At 39.4% G+C, this 16344-nt stretch overlaps 1 protein-coding gene across 1 annotated transcript in view; it reads right to left on the bottom strand.

Moving 5' to 3' along the window:
* Positions 1–16344, bottom strand: part of SDK1 (sidekick cell adhesion molecule 1) — a 793009-nt gene that overhangs the window by 499179 nt on the left and 277486 nt on the right. The window contains exons 2-3 of the mRNA XM_057750135.1: positions 14835–14994; positions 1936–2042 (exon numbers count right to left, since the gene is read on the bottom strand). Coding sequence (XP_057606118.1) covers positions 1936–2042; positions 14835–14994 — 267 coding nt within the window. The remainder of the gene's footprint in view (positions 1–1935; positions 2043–14834; positions 14995–16344) is intronic.

The raw sequence follows: 16344 nt of genomic DNA on the forward strand, positions 1-16344 counted from the left end.
AACCAGCAGCGCCTCGTGGTCTCTGTGTTGCTGCAACAATACAATGAAATGTCTGCAACCGATCTGAATATTGAAATAAACTGTGGGAAAGCATCCTCACGTCACATGAAGCATTTTCCCAGAAACGATACTAAAATGCTTTCAGACATCCCCTGGCTACCAGATCTCTCCAGCTGGTTCTACCCAGGCACCCACTGCTGTCCTGCTCCGTTTCTCCTTCCTTTGTTTCCGGGGTGAACGTTCCCTAAAAGACCTTTTGGGAGAAATCTTTTTTAACCATTGATTCATTTTTTGAGGGTTCTCCAAGCCCCACACTACTGACTTAATTTGGGGCAGGTAGGTATTGTTTCAGTTTTTGTGCTACTGGTTTTACACCATTTAAAAAATGAGATTACAGGAAAAAAAAACAGCCATCAGAATGTGGGTATATGTGGCCAATTTTTGAATTAGTACCATTTGAAAGTTCCATATTATGACTAGCTACAGATATATGTCTACACACACTGATAGGGCACATATACTACATTTTTGTCTGAATGCATAGTCATTTGGGACAGTCCATAAAAGATATCTATTACCAACAGATTTGTGATTCAAAAGAAATTATTTACTACGTTACAAGCAGTGTTTAATAGTCTAGGAAAAAGATGAAACAAACTAATAAAACAGATTAGGAAATATTCACGGTTATTTTAAAGTCAAGTGAAACTGGTTATCAAAGAGAAGGAGAAAAGAGATAAGAAAACCCAGAGCTAGAGATAAAGGACAGAAACAAGGATATAAATGATTAAGGAGGAAAAAGTCCAAAATTTAAGTTTATAAACTAGAAGTTATTATAATAAATTCTAAGCTTATTCAAATATGTTTTGGTTACTGACCTTAATTTTTTATTTCAATTGAATAAAAGTTCTGAATTATTCTGCAGACAGGTTTAGTTGAGTGACTTCACCACAATTCAGAAAAAAGCCTTCCTAGTAATTAAAACTATAACTAAACATGTACAGCATCAGCACCTTACCCAGTCGCTAGTAATAACAGTACAAAAGCAGAATAACTGGAAATTACTTTATTTTATATAGTAACACTGAAAACCACAAGACTCAACTGGGGTCAAAATGACAAATGAGTAAAAATTGTCATCATTGGTTGACACAGCCCAATTTAGGGGCTCTTTAGAGTTCTCTAAATCTATTATAACATATTAACATGTACTTTACATTTTCTTAACACTTTTTGCTTTCTTTTAAGTGAAGAGACATTTTGGTAAATTCAGAATATAATAAAGCCTACAGGCCATTTTTAGATGGACCCTACCCATCACGGATTTTGGACTAGAAAAGTATTAAATGCTTTGTATTGGCCAACTTCCCTCTCCACACCCTCCTAACGACTACACCAAAATTCAAGCCCCCTGCGTTTGGATATCCCCTAAGTTTCATTCTCTAAAATGGTCTGCCCAGCAGAGTCCATTAATTCACTACAGCATTAATACATGCTATCCACATACTTTTTGTTGTGCAGCTGAAGGATTACTAAACAAATCATCATTGGAAAGAACTGATTATGAATTGATAAAATTTTATCTAATCGGGTTTAATTTTTTATTTTAAAAACATCTGAACCTGAATATAACAAAAGCTAAGAGCAGTAACTCATAAAACAGAAGGCCTCTTGCTCATCCTTTTCTATCCTCCACGGAGCCTTACCCCTTGAATCGAAAACAGTGGCATTTACCTCACTGGCCCCACCACCATCATCAGACCAGCTGCATTAGCTACTTACTTCTCTCCAGCCAATTTTAGCAATTATTCTATTCCAAATAGAACCCAAGATAGAAACCCAGTTCCCACCATTGTGAAAAGTGATTCTGACTAGCATTTCCACAGACACTGCTTTGCTATTTAACGTCTGTAGGTCTTTTCAATGGGCACATACATGCGACTTGAACTTCCGATCTTCTCTGCAAGAGTGCTCCCATTCTGTTTCGAACCACACAGCGGTAAAACCCAGCATCCAGCCTCTGTAAAGATGGAATAACATACCTGCCAAACACCAAAAAGCAGTGTTAATGGTTCTGTATCTAGACAGCCAGCCTTGCCATCTCATCTAGCATATTTTGGTATCCAGTACCAAAAATATTTTATTTTTGGTAAACTAGTATCTATGCAAGCCATCCATGACCAACACACTTACTGCAACTGCAATTTATTTGTGAGATTATTCCATTGCTATATGTCTCTCCAACTAGGCTGTAAATATCATGGGAACCTAGATTCTGGACCTATCTTGTTCACCATCACGTAGCAGATATCACTCAAAACTGCCTGAATGAATGAGAACTGTTAAATAGCTAAAAATCATTACACAAACTAGACTTTTCAATGTTGTTGTTTTTTTATAACTCTCTCAGAATTTCTAAAAGTTATTTCTAGAACTGGCAATGGTCTTAACAGAATGTGTCGTGTCCTTCTGCATCAGGTTCAAACAATGCAGGATGAGACACAGGTGTCATTAAGGCAAAGCAAGCAGTGACATCAGGGCACACCTCCCCGTGCCACTCCCCACAGCAAGCAGACATCTCCCAGCACCATTTACACACTTTCCTTTCTTATTCCACATACAGCCTGATATTAACTTTAAAAACTTTTTTGATTGATTGAAAGGCCATCCCTTAAATCAATGCCTTTCTAAAAACACCAGGTGATTTTATAGGGGTAAAAAAGTAATTAGAAGATACGGTTTCCATAAGAGCCCTGGTTTAGGTTTACTGTTAGTTTTATAATGCAGATTATAATGCAGGATGAGTTTAAATCCATAAACAAGCAGGAGATACAACTGAGGTCCACTTGATGTGAGTTCTGCAGCCCCGGAGCGCAAGTGTTTCATGCTACCTAGGAGAGCACACTTAATTGGTTTCTAAGCCGTGTCCACCGAAATTCAAGAAAAAGGCCTGGGTGCTCTTCACACATGGCGGGTGCCAATCCCAAGAAAGAAACAGAGCGCCTGCTTTCCAAAAGAGAGAACACATGATGTCATCCTTTTCTAAAACAGTGTCCCGGCAACAGTTATCGTCAATTTAAAGATACTTCCTCTTACAAAGTATAACCAGAGAAAGCTAAAAAAAAAAAAAACCAGGTAAAAGGCACCAAGTATGGTATGCTTTGTTTGCTCAGCTCCTGCGCATACCTTGAAATCACTTATATTCAACTAATTGCTCATCTTTTTATTCAAGTATGTCCAATTAGTCAACCAGAAAAAGGAACTGATAGGCATAATTTTTAAATAAATTAAACATTTGGACAACACAGGTAATTCAGAATTAAGCAAATATTAATCAGAGTGTGTTTGCCCTCCGACAACCATCTTGTGCTCTTATGGCAAGATTAATAAAATATTTTATAAAAAAAATACTGCTGAATCTCAGTCTTCAAAATTTTACTCCATTCTGAGGAATAATTCATCTCAAACAAAAAATTAGTGAAGACAATCAGAACACCACCAAACTGCACACAGAGTCAATGCCATTTATTTAAATTATAAATCGAGAGTAGCAGGCCAGGCGGAGCAGCTTTGATTATCACACAGGATGATTATCATAAGGAGGAGTTTTGACACTCGGTTAAAATAGAGTCAACAGAAGTTTTGGAAAAGAAATAACACGTTATTTATTGGCATACATATTTGAAAAACTACAAGAACAGGTTCACCACTGCAACATAACCACATTCATATGATTGTTATTCATTTCATTTTTCCTTTTTGAGAGTATCCTGAATAGATTTTATATTCTTATGAATCTCTATAGTAAATCTATGTACTAATGCACAAAAACAGCACTGCTTTCAAACCACTGGGAGAAGCAGATACAAAACTGAATATCAGGCATATGCTGTCTTGTACTGTCTCTTTAGTCTAATGTCCCACCAGGGAAAAAATATACAAAAAAGTTGCAAAGTACTCCACCTATTACAGGAATTCCTACAGAAATTATGTTCACCCAACAGATGGGAAAATTCATTGCAAGCCTATTGTTTATAAACACACATTTTTAAGCAGAGAAAGTTTCCTGGCTCTGTATAAGGAAGTATGATAAAATCTTAGCACCATATGCCACTAAAAATATAGAAAATGCCTGCTCCTATTTCAAATAAGCACAGCAGGGAATGTTTGTATTCACTGTTTCAAGGCAGAATCTACTAGACTAACAGAACCTTTTCCAGGGCTAGTTCATTATCAGGAAGAGCAAATTAAAGAAAATCGAACATAAAATCACAACAAACCCAAGGGTTTAAACATTCATTTCTGCTACGTAGGAGAATACCTCAGTGCTGAGCTGCCACTCGGAAAGGGCAACAAGAACAACCCCAGAATTCCCCTAAGAAGCAGTTTTAGGTCCATTTTGGTCTATGAACAATTCCTGGACTAGCCCTGCCTGGAGAGGACATCTGACATTTTGTCTGCCTAGGGTCTGCACCATGTTCCTGTATTTGGTGATTCCTCTGCTCTGAGTCTAGGTGCAGGCAGGCCCCTACATCAGCAGGCACAGGAATGAGACATCACGTGACCACTGGACACAATACTCTGGACTTCTAGACCTGGGGCTGGTGACACGCAGGAGCAGGGCTAAAGGAGAGTCGGTCCAACAACAACAGCAGTGGGGTGCAATGGAGCCCTGGATCAGGGGATGGTGCGAGTGTCCAGTGCCCACAGGGGCAGTGGCTCAAGCAGGGGCAACCAGGGTCCAACAGCACCAGCAGCAGGACCCTATGGGACTGGCTCTTGGGGCAATTTGGCTCTGGGGGGCTCACCTCCCTCTGTTCGTGCTCAATGTCTAGTCAGCCCAGTGACTGTAAGAGCAACCCAACGTCCAGGTGACAACTTGCTTTTTTGTTTAAATGAGAGACAGTTTGTTTGGCTTGTCCTAGAACTCCCCAGAATGTAGCCAAAATAATTTTTGTTGAAAAAACTTCTGAAGTTACTAGGTAGTCATCGTGGTCACAGAAAAACCTAAATAACGCCTCATGGAATCATCTCTTTTTAAACACTCATGGCTTCCTGGCTAACCACTAAGACTCATGCAGTGATAAACAGTCTCCAAACTGAGACTAATTAGCCTGTTATATGGAGTCTTCCTGACATGAGGCACCAAAATTTCAGAAAATGTCTGACAAAATACTGTCTGTTTTGGAAGAGTTGCTGTTGAGCAGTTCTTCCCAACAAGAGTTAGATGCTCTAAGCACACACTCTACAGAGATCTATCACAGTTCAGAATAACGAAAACACATCTTCGAAATAGAAGAGAAAACCCATGCTTCTCCCTCTGAGGTCACAGGACAACTCAATCCATAAGAAAGAATTTTCATACCCATTAAAATTAGATAAAAGGGTTTTTTCTCCCCCATTGCGGGGGGGAGGGTGGTGTCTACCTTCATTTTATGCCACTCCAGATACACAACTTTAATTTTTTATGCTGGTATGAAAGTGTTTTGCATGAAAATAAGTTCTATAATAAACTTTCATACCCTGGCCCAAAGCCCATTCTTACCTTTAAAGTGAAAAAAGGTTAAGAAAAAAAAAATAGAAAACTAAGCTGTTTATATCCTTCTTGGAACTAATTCAATTCTATTTTTGGAAATAAGATTGCAAATAACTGTATTTTCAGTTTTATTTTTATAAATTTCCTATATGAAATTTTAAATTTTAAAATACAGCAACAGTCAATAGTGGAATGAGTCCATAGCTGGCTTTTTCCTCAAGCAAATAGTGAAACAAAAAATCCAGACGGAAGCTTGTTAAGAAAGAGACGGACACAAAACTTCAAAGGTGTGTCCAGCTCACTAATAGGTCCTGGATATTAAGCAAATCGAGGGTTACGTTATGAGTCCTTTCAAAAGAGTTAAAGTAATCAGTATGAAGTTAAAGTAAACAGCATAATAAAGATGGAAGTTAGCTGATGGGAATATTATATTTGTGAAAGTTCTTTAATCTGTATTTTATTTACTTAAAAATTTGTATTCAGTTGAAAGAGGCAATAAGCAGATCCCTGCTGGGGTTGGGACTCTGTCTGGGACATAAATCCGGGGACTGCACGCCCTCCCTGGATCAGGTGGACGCTGAATACCCAACACCAGGAATAACTTCGCTTAGACCTCATACTCACAAAACTGAGTTCAAAATGTCAAACGTTAACACGGAAAGTGTCCTAAGGATCTTCTTCTGGGATGGTGGTTTCCGTGATTTTCTCTAACAGTAACAATGTTCTGGGATCATTCATTCTTCATCCATTCCTACCTTCTACTATCAAAGCAGGGACAGAAAAGGAGAAATTCACACTTTGGGAAACATGGACACAAGACTGGAACTAGTCTGTCAGATCTGTCATTAGAAGAAAATGCTCTCTCCAGTCAGTAAGAATGGAGTTTCAGAAAATCTTCGTGAAATACATCGTTTTTTTAGAGCTAAAAATCCTTTATTCTGTTTCTCTTTACTTAATTCTTTATATTGCCAGGTTCTCTAGAGACATAAAAAAAATCTAGGACCATTATATGAAGGGGTAAAATATGAGGGGAAATGTTAGTTTCTACGCAATCAAAATGATCCACGCCAAAACACAATGGAAAGAGGCCCTAAGCTATTGTTACGATATAAGGGTAAGTCAATTAGAAACATAAATTAAAAAGCTTTCACTTGTCTCATTTGGAAGCATTTGTCAACAATTACATTACAGACTTGTTTGGTCATTCTGGCTAAAGTTCTTCACTTAGATTCCACAATGATCCCTAGACAAATGAACCAAATGGAATTAATTCTCTAAATCCAAATCATCCCTGATAAGAACTTTTAAAAGTTCAATTCTAATTCTGTTTCAGAAGTTCTCCAGAAACAATCATATCTGTTATGACCACTTGGAGTTGAAAAGAGAGTCATTAAAATAATAAATAAAGACAATAAATATGGGATACACCATATTAATATTACAGTTCAAAATCAAACAAGACAGCACTGATTCATACCATGTAGGCCTTGGAAATCAATGTCAGATACTTTGACTAGGAATAAGATGAGAATAGTCCACCCACTTTTACCAAAGTTTACCCTCCCCTTCCTTTTAAACAGACGAGAGGACTTGATGCTGTAGGAATGAGAAATTCATTTGTTAATTCCAGGGCCCCTGAATATAACAGTGTGATATAGAAGAAAGGCCAAAATTAGGTGGAAAGCTTTACACCAAGTGCCCACCCATTCACATCTTGGGCACTAGGAAATAAGAATGTTACTCCCAGGCCTTAAGCAGCTTGGGACTATAAGGGGTTCTACTTATTTAAATCAAAATGGGCAAGACTAGTTCATTTGAACCAAAATACAACCTGTTGTTGTTGTGAGCTGGGCAGCTCGCACAGGACAGGACCAGTGAAGAGTGAACCAGGAGAAAAGAATGACTGTAAATCAGGTTAGGAAAACTGAAGCTGAACACCTTGGGGAACTCAGCCCTTTGTGGGAAGGTGCAGGTGGGAGTCACACTCAGTTTGGCAGGTTGATGAAGAAACCAGCTGGTTATGTCTCACTTAAGAAAAGGGTTCTCAATTAAGTGGACCTTTCCTGATGAACAGGGGACTCAGCAGATTAAAAACAAAACAAAAAAACAGGTAGAGGAATCTAACTCATGGCTTAGTGATGAAGTTCCATCTCACAGTCTCAAGCCTAAAGGAAACAGCCATGGGATCAATCCGGGAAAGTCTGACATGGCTGTAATACTGAGCTTGCAGACACTTGAACATGGAATATCTGTGCATTTATTTAGGTCTTCTTTTATTTCCTTAGGCAATGCTTTATAGTTTTTAGTGTCAAAATCTTGCAAATCCCTTGTTGGATTTATCTCTGAGATTTTTGAAGATATTTTTAAAATATTTTTATTCATAATAAAATACTACTTATTTTATAAAATAAGTATTTACTTTATAAAAATTATAACAATTGCAGATTATTCTTTCCTAGTATACAGAGATGTAACTGAATTCTGTATGCTCATCTTGTATCCTGTAACACTGCTAAACACACATGAATTTTAGTAGTTTTTTACGAGGTTGAGTCAAAAATTATCCGCACTCCGGTTATATTAAAACTTGTGTTGGCTGCACTGTCTAAGCACTTTCTGTTCAAGGTTACTGTTCTCCAGTCACTGCTGTGCAGGTGTGAACGTGCTACATCAGTTCATTTTTAACTGCAGTGCAAGCAAAAACGGATGCCTCACTTGTGATCTGCACGAAAGAAGAGCAGCATGCATTCGTTTTCTGTGGTCTGAGGGTGTACCTGGTGCCTCTATTTATCGAAGACGATGTGCGCTGTATGGGGAACGTGTTTTGTCACGAAAAAGTGTGTATGAATGGACAGAGAAGTTCAGATAGTCGCACAAGTATTAGCCATCAAGAAGGAGCCGGACGCCCGTCCACGTCCACGGCTGATGACAACATTGAGCGTACACGTGAAATAATTCTGTCAAATAGACAAGTGACAGTGGCCTATGTGGCAAATCATTTGTAAATCAGCCATGACTCTGCCTATGAAATAATCCACAACAGACTTAGGGTTCAAAAAGTTTGTGCTGAAGCCTAAACTTCAGATTAAGTGCAGAGGACTGCTATCCAAGGGCACTGTGATCTTGCATGGCAATGCACACCTGCACACTTCTGCCCACACTGTCGACACTCCGCAAAAACTTCGTTTTGAGGTGTTAAAGCATCCTCCCTCTAGTCCTGATCTTGCTCCATCGGACTTTCACCTTTTTGGTCCCCTGAAAGCAGCCCTACGAGGACGAAGATTCACTTCTGATGAAGAAGTGAAGACAGCAGTGCATTCCTGGCCCGCAGCTCAGCCTAAAACATATTTTAATGAGAGAATACAAAAGCTTGTAGATAAAGTGTATTGAAAAGGAGATTATGTCAAAAAATGATGTATTTGTCTTTTCTAAAAGTTAACTGAAATAAATTCTACAGCCAGGGTGCAGGTAATTTTTGACTTACCCTCGTAAGATAATATTTTCTACAATCATGTAACCTTCCATAAAAGACGTTTTTACATCTTCTCTTACAATCTAGATGCTTTTTCTTTTTCTTATTGCACTGGCTAGTAGCCCCACTACTGGGATCTGTTGAGCTTCTTGCATTGATGAGTTTGTAGTTTTCAACAAATGTAAAAATTTTTCAATATTATTTATTCAAAGACTTTTCTACCCTTACCTCCTTTGGGATTCCAGTTATACATATATTAGGCCACTTGAAGTTGTGCTGTAATTCACTACTGGTCTTTTCATTGCATTTGATTTTTTTTTCTATATGCCTTTCATTTTGAATAGTTATACTGCTATATTTTTAAGTTTACTAATATTTCCTTCTGCAGTGTCTAATCTGCTGATAGTCCCATCCAATGTGTTTTTCATCTCAGACATTACACATTTCATTCTTAGAAGTATGACTTCTACCTTTTAATATCTTTCATGTCTCTACTTAACTTTGATCACATAGAATACAGTTACAATGTTTCAATGCACTTCTCTGCTCATTCTAACATCTGTGTCAGCTTTGGTTTAGTTTCAGCTGATTGATCTTTCTCATTTTGGGTCATGCTTTCCTGCGTCTTTACATGCCTGATAATCTCTGATTGGATTCTAGACATGAATTTCACCCTTTTTGGTGCTGGATATTTTTTTATTCCTAAGCTTTCTTCTCCAATGCCACAGATACCTGGAAATAGTTTGATCCTTTCTGATCTTGCTTTTAAGATTTCTTAGGCAGGACCAGAGCTGTATTTGGTCCAGGGTTAGTAATTCCCCACTACAGACCCAAGATGCTTCTGTGTATCCTATGCAATAACTCCATGAGTTACGAGGTTTTTCAGTTTGGCTGCTGAGAACAGGCACTCAACCCAGCCCTGTGTGAGCCTACGGAACTGCTGCCTCCACTTCTTGGGTGCTTGGTTCTCTGGCCTTGGGCAGTCTCCTTACACAAACATGCTGGTGAATAATCTGCTAAATACTCAAAAAAGAACCTCTGCAGACCTCCAGAGCACTCTCTACACAGCTCTCTCCTCTCAAGTACCTTACCCTGATCTCTCTGAACTCTCAGCTCCTTTCACCTCGGGGACCCCCCAGGTTTCACCTGTGTTCTCCCTGTGATACAGCCTGGAAATTCTCTCAGGGCAGTGAGCCCAGCAAGCACAGGGCTCACCTTGCTGGTTTTCCATCTCTCAGGCATCACGCCTTCGGTTGCCTGATGTCCAGTATCTTGAAAACGATTATTTCACATACTTTGTCCAGTTTTATGGTTGTTTAGATTTCCTATCTAGAATTTTCCTTTATATCTCTCAGTGAGGTTTTCTATTTTTCTTCATGTTCTACTCAGTCTTATAAAGGTTATTCCTGGGTATTTGATAAATTTTATTGATGTTTTAGAATTTTTGTCCTTTTATATGACATAAGGAAAAGGGAATTTTCCCTTAACCATTCCCATTTTTTACTGAAATAAAAAAAATAAATATCCATCAAATTTCTACTGTTTATATGGTAACAGAAATTGAACCAAATACAGATCATGTGAGGAGACTATGATATTTTCAGCAGTTTAGAGTATCCAATTATTCTTCCTACTGGAACAACGAGTATTGTGACTAGCACTAGAAATTTTGGGCATATATGTGTGTACACATATGTATTTTGAATATAATTACAAAATATTTTTTATCCCAAAGCAGAAAAAATAATTTAGAGTAAATATGTTCTGGGGGGAAAAAACTAGATATAAATCTGTCTATGACACTCACACGACTTTAATTACTGAACTGCTCTCATTTTCCCAGTGTAGCCACATGTGCCTAAACAGGGACATAAGTATCAACACAAATAATGTAACATTTGAAACTCACTAACATTCACTGTGCAGTTTATACCACAAGCAGCAAAGAAAATGCTATTTTTAGTCAAAGATGGAAAAGCTGAATTTATACCATTCGCTTTTTTTAGGGTTAGCATTTTCATAACTGACACCAAAGGGTGGAGTAGGGGAGAAATAGGGACTCAGCGTCAGATAGGAAATAGCTATCATTTTCATGGAGTATCCACGTTTTTCCATTTGAGACTTACGACAGCCTCATGAAGGTTAACATATGTCAGCTGAAGGTGTTTATTGGAAGGAAGCAGAAGAAGCAGATGAAAGAGTAATTTGAAAAAATAGCATAAGATTTTTAGACAGGTTGTACACCTTGAAAAAAATGATGACAAAATACAATGGATCCTTAATAACCCATCTCAGTGTCTGAAGCCCTCAGTGAACAGAATATAATTTAGCACATCTAACCTAAACCGTTTTTGTTTCAGAATAACCCATTTCTTCTTAACGAGTTTCTGGTGAAATGGTAGTGAAGCATCTACCCTGCTTTAATGGTGCATTTATAATGAACCACCTCCTCAATCCTGCTTCAGTACAAGCAACAACGCTTTGTCTTCTTGAGGATTATCCAGGGTGTATCAGGTTCACAGGTAAATTTGCTGGTGCAAAGAGCTATGCAAAAAGATCAATCTCCTTGCATATTTTTAAGTTGACACCAAAATTGTTGTATCACATAGAAGTTTAAATAGCTGGCATAGTGCATGTTTTGGCGTTTTAAAATAAAACTGTCACACCACTGTTTTAAATGTATCCAATGGAATTTAAATAATATAATGATTTTGATATCCACATTATCTGTTTCTTAAAAATGAACTGACAGAACTTTCATACTGTTTCTTTTTCCTCTTTGAACGCGAGTATTAAGTCCACTTGCCCCACAGGATTTTACTCTAATGTAATATTTCTGTGCCTGAAAGATACTAATTCTTTATTACTAGCACACTTCTCTGAACTAGAAATACACACGTGGTAATTTGAAAAGAATTTCCTTTGACCAAAATATTCTAAGCCCTTAAAAAGATTTCATCTGGATTACATGTTAACTGTAATTATTATTACTACGTAGCTAATCAAAAACAACATAAATATATTGTAAGTTTTGAAAAATAATTATTAAACATTAAAAACTTAGAAAAGAGATACGTCTCTTGAGTGAAAGTGGTCCTTCTATATCAAAAGGGAACACGAAAATAAACAGAACTTTTCACGCCCTCCTCGTTGAGATCTGCCCCTGAAGCCTCGCCAAGCTCTTCTCATTGCTGGGTAGATGAAACGGAGACAAGTGGGCTTCAGGGAAGAGTATTTCTCGACGGGCTTTTCCTTTCTAACAAATCTTGAAAATTGTAATTCTCGTATGTGTAAGTGTGTAAGCCACAGGGTGCCATGCTAAGCTTGCAGGCTGGATAAAACAAGGTGCCTTGCCTGCAGTCTTTCTTGCAGATGTTTCTCTGCTTTGTTCTCATAAATGTTCCTTGAGGCATAATATATACTTTGATGCTGTCTGGAGAATGGAAAAGGTAAGGTTGTTCACAAAAAATTGGTACAGCTCTTGCTCACCACCTACACACATCCAAATTAAGAAATCTGGAATTAAGAAAACCCCAAGACTGGTCAAAAGATCCCATCTCTAGTGTCATACTCTGCCCTTAAAAGCAGTACCTATAGAGTGAAGGAAGAAGCTTTTCTATGGGATGTTTACAGGAGGATTCTTCAAGTCCAACATTTTAAACTGTGCTTGCCTTGCTCCCTAAAGACGTAGTTCGCAGAAGACTCAAACTGGGAAAGGTGTGCCCCTCTTTTGTGAAGTGGAAGAAATAACGCAAAGCAGGTACAAAAAGAGAACTGGCAGGTGCCAACACAGAGGGACGTTCTCAGGTAGCTCAGTTACAGAAAACATGCATGTGGATACTAAAGATCTAGAAAACCATGCCTTTGCTAAATCCATGGCACACACCCCAGTTTTAAGACCACTGTTATAGATCAGCCACATCACTACTTCTTTTTATGAGGAAAAACAATATGGATTCTTTTGAAACCTCACTTCCTTCTTCCTGGGTCATACAAAACATGGTGGTATTTAATTTTTATAAGAACCCTCTACGGTGGTGAGTTTTATTATACCCATTATACAGATGGGAAAAGTACAAACTGGTTAGATAACTTGTCCAAAGTCAAACAGACAATAAGTTGAATAGAAGTATTTGAACTCAAGTCATCTGTCATCAAAGCCCACTGCTCATAACAGTTCTCATTTTTAAGCTTTTTTTTTTTTTTGCTTTCTAATACCCCTTCTAACAAACCAAGCCCTATGTCATATTACAATAAAATAAAATGTCGCCTAGAATTTATTAACAGATTGTTGGTAGGCCAGAAAATATGCTGTTTTACATACATTAGAGCCTTTTAATGCTCATACCACCACAAACGCGGTTTGATCACCCACATTTTGCAGACAGTGAAAGTGGGGCTAACAAGCAGCTTGCCCGAGGTCATACCGCTAACGCTAACTGGTGGTGAGTTGAGATTCAAACCTAGGTCTACTGGATTTCAGCCCGCTCTGAACTAGCATGATAAACTGCTCTCACAACAGCAGATCCTCCGACAGTACAGGCCTGACAATGAAAGGGAGGACACAACGCCTCCATCTGCACAGGGCAGGTGGGTAACGGAACTAGGCAAAGCAAGCAGGGCACAAGATAGGGACCAGAGAGTGCTGAGGACGGGGTGTCCACGCCTGTACCCAGGCCAGCACTGCCCAGCATCTGCTTCTGTGTGGGGCTGCAGACCCTGGAGGCCAGACCTGCTGACAGTTAAAGAGGGACTGAAAAGCAGATTTTTATGTGAAATCTTACAAGTGTTAGATGCTGCAATCAATTAAGGAATATATATATACTGCGTGTATATCCACACATTTTTAAGCTGATTTTAAAAATACACATGCCACATTCCAGGCAGGCTGAATGTGGTTCATGGACCATCCTATTATAACTTCTGAGGTAAAGAGTGCATGGTGGGCTATGTGCTCTATTTAAAATACCTCTAGACAACCAACCTTCTTTCTCACCTTTCTTATTTCATTAAATAAGAGCATGGTATTGCTGATTTCTGCCCACTCTGGGGCCTCGGGGGCTGCTAGGCAGTCACCGATTCTCCATCCCACTCAGAACCAGAGCATCCAGCACAACCCTCACACAGAACAGGAGGTAAAAAGATACAGAACTGGAGAGACCTCGAGCACTGCAAGGAGGTCCGGAGGTGGGAAGCCGATCCTAATGCTTCCTGGGTGAAGCCGCACCTCGGGGGTACCCTGACCTCCAGCGCCCCCACCTGAGTCCTCTGCACTCAGCCCCCAGCACCTCGCACATGGCAGGCCTTCAATAAATATCACCGTTGCTGCTCAGTGTAGGTGCTGTACTTGTGCCCACCCTCCCATAGTTCCATCTTTTCCCATCCCAACTCTGAAAGCTAGTCAGGAAAGTTTTCTGTGGGCTAATCAGAGCTCCAGAAGCTATGGCCTGAAGAACTCTGTTTGAACATCTATGCTGCTTAAAGAGGAACAATACTGGTGGGTGTGGCTGTTGCCCCAAGAAAGCAAGTTTATCCTGCTAATGCTGTTATCGGCATTCCTCTGTAAGTATAGCTTCTTTTGGTCTGGTAACTTCACTGCCAGGCTTACTTTTACGGATATAATGACAGACTTCCTAAGTGTAAATACCACCTGTATCAGAATGGTAAACCACATCCTGATGACATGTTCAAATCTAATCCTTTAATCCTTAATACATTACAAAGTCAATTCATTATTTCCCCCGCCCTGTGCTACTATGACCAATAAGGCAAATATTCTAAACACATCAACCTGAAATAGAATCTCATTTTCGAGCTATCAATTACTTATATTCGCTGGTGTAGGTGGTGAGCTCCCTGTCGTTGTGCATCCACTTGAATTCTAGAGGCCAGCTGCCCTCAGCGAGGCACGTGAGGACAAGGCGGTTCCCTTCCAGGTGGATCTGCGGAAGGCCTGGCTCCGTTCTAAAATATGGCACAACGTCATCTGAAACAGTAAAGAAAAAAGAGACAGAAAGGAACAAAACTGAATCAAGTACACATGAAAATGTCATTCATCCAATTAATCACTTATTTAAACAGACCTAATTTTAAAAAGCAGAAATTTAGCCCAATTAAGTAGCTAATTATCCTTGACCCCCTAGACTCCTGCAATACCCTCGACAATATTTCAAAGGCTGAATGCTCTATGACAGGACCATGTGAAAGCACCTGACAAGTTCATCCAAGCTGTTTCCATTTGTGATTAATACTTACCTATCGCATGTTGGGCAACCTCTGCTGATGGAAGCCTTGGTTTTAACTAGGCATTATACTCTCAAAGTAACAATCAAGGGGATAAACCTTGGCTCTAAAAGAAAAATATAACCTTCACTTAAAAAAAATAACTAGGATAAACAAGATTAACATACACACAGAAATGACATGAATCGCAATCCAGCTTTCACCTCACACACACACTGTCTCTTTTAGTGACATTCAGGGGGCTATGACACTGGAAACCCATGTGTATTCGTACAGTGGGACAGCTTGCAGCAACAGGAAGGAACTAACTATTGCTACACACAACACACAACACCACGGATGGATCTCACAGACGTCTGTGTCATGAGAGAAGCCAGATGGGAAAAAGGTTTCAGCATACACGTCCATGAAAAAGTTCAGAGACGTTCAAAACCAGGTGAAACTAGTCTGTGGTGTAGAGAGGTCAGTCAGGATGAGCGTTACCTCCGGGGGACGGGGATGGTGGAGGGGGCACAGGGCAGCTCGTGGAGAGCACATCAAGATCAATTTCTTCATATGGTTACATGGGGGCATTCACTTTGTGAAAATTCATAGGAAATTCTCACTTGTGCAATTTTTGTATGATGCTTCCTTAATTTAAAAAATGTATATATATATATATATATATGAACACAGGAGACTTTCTTCCAGTTCTAGCTCCCTGATTCTCTACATGATCCTGATCAGGACATGTGGATTTCTGTTTCTTCATTAGTAAAATAAATAGAATTAGAAGACTTGTCATTGTGCGAACAAAACCCTAGGGCACACCTGCGTAATCGGCTCTGTCTATCCTCCAGGCATAAACACTCCAGCACACTCTGCTAACTCTCACGCCAGGCTAAGCCCTTTCCGCCTGGGGGAGAGGGGAAGGCTTTCACTGCTCCTCCCCCCCCCCCCACGGGCTCCTCCCCAGCTCCCAGAAGGCTAATGCATTCCCCCTCTTCAGGTTCACAAAGCTCCTCCCACCAACATGCCCTAACACACAGGACTTCTACTCCGTGGATCCCCATGCGCTATCTCAATCATTTCTGAATTCCTAGACCAATGCCAG

Source organism: Hippopotamus amphibius, chromosome 9 (genome assembly GCF_030028045.1).
Source record: "Hippopotamus amphibius kiboko isolate mHipAmp2 chromosome 9, mHipAmp2.hap2, whole genome shotgun sequence".
Lineage (NCBI taxonomy): Eukaryota > Metazoa > Chordata > Mammalia > Artiodactyla > Hippopotamidae > Hippopotamus > Hippopotamus amphibius.